At 39.0% G+C, this 7,024-nt stretch overlaps 1 protein-coding gene across 2 annotated transcripts in view; it reads right to left on the bottom strand.

Moving 5' to 3' along the window:
* LOC115414945 (tyrosine-protein phosphatase non-receptor type 14-like) overlaps positions 1 to 7,024 on the bottom strand; it is a 64,346-nt gene that overhangs the window by 2,066 nt on the left and 55,256 nt on the right. For both annotated transcript variants that reach the window (XM_030128313.1, XM_030128315.1), the window contains exons 15-19: positions 5,424 to 5,564; positions 3,325 to 3,543; positions 1,695 to 1,823; positions 1,222 to 1,456; positions 957 to 1,120 (exon numbers count right to left, since the gene is read on the bottom strand). In XM_030128313.1, the coding sequence (XP_029984173.1) occupies positions 957 to 1,120; positions 1,222 to 1,456; positions 1,695 to 1,823; positions 3,325 to 3,543; positions 5,424 to 5,564 (888 nt within the window). The remainder of the gene's footprint in view (positions 1 to 956; positions 1,121 to 1,221; positions 1,457 to 1,694; positions 1,824 to 3,324; positions 3,544 to 5,423; positions 5,565 to 7,024) is intronic.

Genomic DNA, 7,024 nt, shown 5'->3' with positions numbered 1-7,024 from the left:
CCATACAAAATAAACACTTCAGACAATTTTACAGTTATTTAACATCCAAAAAGGAGAAGTAAGAAGTAAACACTTATTTAATTCCATTCAGGATTTTAACTGCAAATCTAACCATGTATTTGTGAGTCTGTCTTGGTTAACCCTCAAATACCTACACAGCTGCAGGCGACCAAAAGCCTCCACTGATCTAAAATGTTTAATAACTTCTGAACCACTAATCCTCTTAACACATGTAAATGACTGAGGTAAAATAGTTCATTATCTTTTCATGGTCATCAGATATGACCCATTTGGACGTTCAGAGGCTCTATAGTGAATGCAGAAACACCGTCATCTTCTACAGCATTGATTCAACAGTAAAACCCATGGAGTTGGATCAGTGACAGTGGATGTAGATGCTTGTTTTTATGTTCAGTTATTAATATCTTTGCTTAAACAAGTCACTTTTTTTCAGTTTTCTTTGTTTTTTAACATAATAACCCTCAACTTTTAACTGAGCTTTAATGAACATCTACATGATCAGTAAATTAAATACAGAAAAACACATGATTTTCACTGAAAAAAATGCAAAATACAGAGGATAATATAATAATAAATGGCGATAAATCATTTAAGAAAGGTTAAATCTAGAGGAAAATTTATTCGGAAACTGCCACAAAAGTAGCATTGGGTCTTTATGGGCAAGTTAATAATATATTTTGCTGAAAATGTCACTTTTTCTTCAGTTTTGATATAATGATGTTTGTATTTACTGAGCTTTTATGAATATATGTATAGTAACTAAAATAATTATTGGAAAATAATTGCCGGTCACTCAAAATACAGATGATAATATTATAATAAATGGAAATAAAATGGTTGGGAAAGGTCAAATTTAGACAAAAATTCAATTTAAAGTTGCAACAAAAATAGTAGTAGGTCTTAAAGAGTTCAATTAACTCCGACGGTCCACCCACCTCATTGTGCTCCAGGCAGCTGATCATGAGCTCGGTGAGGATGACCACTCCGGTGCGACCCACCCCGGCACTACAGTGGACCACCACAGGAGGATTGAGGCTCTTCGAGGTGTCCAGCATGGAGTTAGTGTGTCTCCTTACAGACTGGATCTCCTCTAGGTAGGCTGAAGAGCAGACGGAGTGAGGATGATGAGATGGTGAGCGCAAAAATACAACAAACTGCTGTTGATGATGATGATGATGATGATGAGGCACTCCTGCTTACCTAGGAATCCCTGGACATACTCAGGACAGCCCTGCTCAGGCCAGTCAGTGTACTGCAGGTGCCAGACCGTCCTCTCCTGGCCAGACAGTAAGTGTTTGACCTTTAACCCTGTGGTGGCATAGCAGCCCGAGTCGGTACGGAATTTGGTGGTCACCTTGAACTTGCCATGAGTGGCTGAGTTGTGTTTAGAGCCCAGTTTGGGCCAGTAGCGATGACTCTTAGAGCGACCACCCTCCTAGATGGAAGAGAGTTAGGACAAAATGAAAAACAATGGATTAGTCACGTGTGGAGAAGAATAAAACAGACAGTATTCAAAAGGAAAATACATACACAGGTCGGGTTCTGATGTCTTCGTATACACACAAAAACACACACCTTCCCCATCCTATCTCTCTCACACACAGATGCCAGCTGTCGGCCACTGAAAAATATCCACATCTGTGTGTCCCATGTGTGCATATATGTGTGTGTACCTCCTCAGCAGTAACCATGGCGATGACGTTGACCCCCTGCTCCCAGACCATCTGCCAGAAGTCGGCACAGGTGTTGGCGAGTGGGCCTTGGGTGGCGATGTAGTGCCACTCTTCCCCTCTGATCACCATCTGGGAAAACACAAACACACACACACACACACACACATTGAGGAATACTAAGTGCAAGTAGAGATTGTAGATGAAAAATCACACAAAAAATATGTAAACAAAATCTATTATTTACTCCAAAAACAGGAAATGACTTCATTTATATTTTAAATGACACTGACAATAACCACATTTACCACTAGAGGGCAGTATAAACACCACTTTTCACCTATAGCGGGACCCTTTACCTCATTTATAAAACTATCGACCCCCCTCTTGTCCAGCACTCTTTTGTTTCCCCTCATTAATAGTCATAAGGTCACACACTGCACTAAAACACATCCAGTCTTCAAAACATTTCAACAACAGGAACATAGTGGCATTACATAATGAACAAGTCCCAGCTGATGCCTTAGGTCACCTCGTGACTGTAAACACAGCATTATGGGACTGATGGCGAATAAACAAGGCCCTTTGTTCTGTGGCAGCTACCTTAAATGACGGGAAAATAAGAGGGTTACACCATGATAGGCAGAGATTCAGCGGTGCTTTGCTAACGGCGCTCGTTCACTGAACATACAAAATGCAAACTCACCAGCTTGTGCACACACGGTGCTTTCAGTAAAAAATGAATAGAGGGCTGGTGAGAGCAGCTCAGGTTGACTTAAGAGGGTTTGGAGTTTGGACCACATTCCTTGGGAATTCTCTGTGAGCTTAAATGCACAAACAGCTTTCAATAGGTTCCTTTCATCATTTCTTTCTACCAATTCGCTGCCTAGAAATGACCACAACAAGAACTAGGACAGAACTGCAGATCAAGTTTATGCTTTTTGTTTTAATTCACATTGTATGATGTGGATGTGGCAGAGTGCTTTTACACTGTAACTATGATTAAGTGACATACAAATAAACTTAAATGTCTTAAAGAACCTATAAATATTTCACTACCTGGTCTTTAATATTCTTTTCTTTGATACGAGTTCACATAAAAACCAACAGATGACTAAGTTTAAATTAAATCATTCCCTGCAGCCCATTACAAACTTAACTGCCCCCTATAATATTAAATCATAATAAGAAATGTATGTTGTAACTGTTACTGATATGAGCCTGAATGATTATTCTTAACTTTAATGAATAATCAAGACTAAAACTAGCAGATGTTGATGGTTCATGGTGTGCAGGAATAAAATACTTTGCACAATATGGGACCTTTAATAAACAATGCATTTTTCTTTCAGGCTAACTTTTAAGCTTCTATACATAAAGTAGTTTCTCATAATATATGAAAAACTGGAGCTAAATAAAAACTAAACTAATTGATTCCTCAAAATAAAAATAAAACTAATTATCTTCTTGAACTGAACAGGAATTAAACACCAAACATAAAGATTATGTAAAAATAAACAATACTGTAATAACATCAGTGTTGATAACAGAATGGTAGGTATTATAAAGATCCCCACAAGTTGTTTTTGACATCACACTTCATAACATTTTACCCATGATTCCTTGAGCGCACCTTTATGTGTGAGGCGTTGATGTAGCCCGCGTTGTTCTCTTTGTTCGGAACGAGCTCAACTCGATTCTCTTCGTACGGAACAACGTCGCGAAAACGGTTGCGCTCTGCGTTTTCAGGCAGAGTTGCCGTGGTGAGAACACAGTCCATCCTCTTCTTGGGCACTTGTTCATATTCAGTGAAGACCTGCTCCTCTTCCAGCTTCAGTTCCAAGGTCTTACACTGACACATGAATAGAAAAGAGACAAGATGTTACTTTACTGAACTGTGAGCATCAATCAAAGGATTCACTCTCAGTCTTCAGGGCTTTTGTCCATTTTCATTCCATCTCACCCAAGAGACTATTCAGACCAGAGGATTCTAGAAATGTCATTATAACGTACGTCCACATTTCTAAACGGACGTCATCTCACAGCTGAACACTGACTTCAGTATCAAAGAACTCAAAGCATGTCTGATGTATCAACACAGCTGTAAAAGAACAAAAAATGCAGCCGAGTGGCATTAATTCTTATTGGAGTTATATGTTTATTAGGCCAGAGATGTTAGAAAGGGCAGCTCTCTCTCTCTCTCACTTTTTTTTTTTTTTCTCTGTGGCCCGCTCACTCGCTCTCGGGTCACATTCTTAACATACCAACAGGCCCAAGCGATAAGCACCACCATGCCACACGTTCCACAGCCCACTTAGGGCTTGCCCCCGTTAGCTTAGCAACAGTCGGGACAAAGGCTGGGTTTCACACCTCCGATCTCAATAACAGGCGAGTGGACATTATACGAGAAATGGAATGCGTTAAAGTGCTGAGGTTATGGGAAACAGTCCATGTCATTTTATGGTGACAACTATAATAAGACAGGCTTTGTTTGTCAGTGTAAACAGGTGTGAAAGTGGTTGGTTGGAAAAGGTCGAAACTGTGAACACTGAGTTATACAGCGAGAAAGTTCAGTTTTTAATACAGAAAATTATCTGATTGCACTGGTCTATGAGTAAAATACCTCCAGAATAAAAGTAGCAAAACTTAAGTCAAATTAAGTCAGTATTTGGTGAAAATTAGAGATTCTGAGAATTAATGAGAGAATGAGTTTTACTCCAGAGGAATGTTTGTCTCAGAGCTACCAGATTTACTTTATCTACAAACACTGTCTGCACGTCTTGTTCCTGTGGTAACTTATTAATTGGTCTCATAATTTACATACACCAAACTCTGTTATTATTTTATTTATTTTTAACCATCAACCTGTCCAGGGACTACAGGTGTAAATTAGCACTTATGCTATAACCTGGCATTAAGCATCTTTCCTCTGACTCTGTCTAGGTCAGTGTATTGTTGTGCATTGTCCCTGTACAAATAAAGGCATACCATACCATGCCATACCATGCCATGCCATACCATACCATACCATACCATACCATACCATACCATACCATACCAATTCATTCACTTTGCAGTTTCTTTCAAGTGGGAGATTTATCATCTATTGTATCAATGCACATGAACCAACATACACTACAAACAAAAACTTCAGGATATTTTTAATTTTTGGGCTATTTTTTTTTCAGTTGGGATTCTTGCACAGCGCTTTTTACTTTTTTGTATGTGAATTGAATTGAAACATATTTTTTAAATGACCAGACATAGTTTTATTTACAAATGGCAAAAATTACCAAAAAATGACAAAAAAAAAAGAAATATCCTTAATTTTTTCTTTGTAGTGTATATGTGTAATAACACTTTATCATACAATTTGAAAACATCAGCTAAACAGCACTTGGTCATTTGCTTTGCAATTCCTCTTACTAAAGTATTTAAAATAAGTGATTTTGAATGAAATAGTGCCTAAAAATCATGTTTACTACTCTCTATTGCATTGCAAAATAACAAGAATTTACATTTGATCTGAGTTTACCGTGTAGCACATCAAAAATTCTTCATTTTTTGGTTATATTTTAACAATCAAACTGAGGATTGTACTTCAAAATTTACATATTTATCTGAAATATTTTTGTTAATAATCAGCAAAAATTGATTGATCGTCATAACCTATGTTATTACAGTTACAGATAGGTCCGCTTTAAGTTTCCACGGTCACTCGGAGCATCTTACCCGTTCATCTGTTGCAGACTTGGCGCCTTCCTCTGCAGGGTTTTCTGGAACCGGCATCCGGGCCACGCAGAGGCCGTTGAGGGCGGCCATCATCAGCGGTCTCTTCATGGAGTCCACGGACATCTTCTGCCTCTCCAGCGTCTTCAAGAGAGAGGAAAATCCCGGCGTTACGGTCACAGGTACCGGCAGCATGGCAAACACTGACTGACCTGAACTGGCCTCAAATCACTGCGAGCCTGTTGTGCGTTTTGTGGGTGGAGAGAATCTGGCATGTGTATGTGTATATGTGGGACAAACCTGGATGTACCATTCTGCTTCTTTTCTGTTTAAAGGTGTCAACAAACAAGATCTGCTACAAAAGCTCATTAGGAGTTGACCGGTAGCCTCTTATCTGTCTCATATTCCTCTAAACTTAGCTTTGATCCTTATATCCATATTTTCCTCCTTCACATATTTTTCATTCCTGCACCCCTTTGTTTATTCCCACCTACCTCTTTGGCTTCGTTTTCTTTTCAGTGAATGAAAACCCACTGTCACCACGTCTCTTTTTCTGTCTACCATGCTCTGCAAACTCTGACCCACATTGCACGGTCCCTCCTTCCTCCGCGGATTACCTCTAATAATCTCTTATGCTATTAAACCTTTAGGACAGCTCCACCCTTCCCCTCTCCACCTCCTAAACCCCCGAGGCCCAGCCAAAACAACAGCTTGGGGGTCAACAGTTTACCCTCAAGGTATGAGATAAACCAGCTGCTCTTAAACACAGGTCAGGAGTGGACATACTGTAACTGAAAAGCATTTCTGAATGTTGTAAACACACAGACATATCAGGTCAATCTCAAACAGAGAGGTTTATCGCAACCAAGTGAGGCGATTAAATGATTTAACTTATACCTCGACTCTGGTGCTGTGTCAAATGTTTGCTCCTTCACAGAAAGCTGACCTACACTAGAACACCGAACCCAAAGTATAATCTGTAGGATTTGGAGGGTTTTACCTGCCTGGGGGGACTCAGAGCCTAGTGCTACCCTCTCAGGTACTGAACACAGGATTACTGCTAATTGGGAACTATGTATGAAACCAGCCTGCAAATAACAGACTGCAGGATTTAACACCCTACTGGTAAGGTGTTCATTATTTTAGGACTTGGGTTTCATTCATATTGTAGATGCAGCATTTGGGATATGAGAGTATATTACGTCAGTAACATTTGGGTGAAGTCAAGGGAAGGTTAACATCTGGTCAAAAAAAATTAAATTACAATAATCTACACCAAACTTATACTTTTGGGTAGGTAATTACTTATATTTTCAGCACAATGTATTTTGAAATGAGAAAAAATTTGTGAATGAGTGTGCATGTTTGGAAAGTGACAAAGTTTTCTGCCGTCATTCTGGGTTCTCCCATAAATAACCTAAATTCATAAATAAACTAAATTTATTGCAAATACATTGATATATGTATGTATGTATCTTTATTTAGGCAGGACAGTGCACATTAATGAACACATTTACACATTCCATTTCAGTATAAACATGTAAATATGCCGGAGTTAGCGTCAGTACTAATTTTCATACGCAGCCCCCACCGACTATTATGAC

The sequence above is a fragment of the Sphaeramia orbicularis genome, chromosome 24 (assembly GCF_902148855.1).
Source record: "Sphaeramia orbicularis chromosome 24, fSphaOr1.1, whole genome shotgun sequence".
Lineage (NCBI taxonomy): Eukaryota > Metazoa > Chordata > Actinopteri > Kurtiformes > Apogonidae > Sphaeramia > Sphaeramia orbicularis.
Note: the sequence above shows the minus strand (reverse complement) of the source record. Positions and strands in the feature narration are given on the sequence as shown.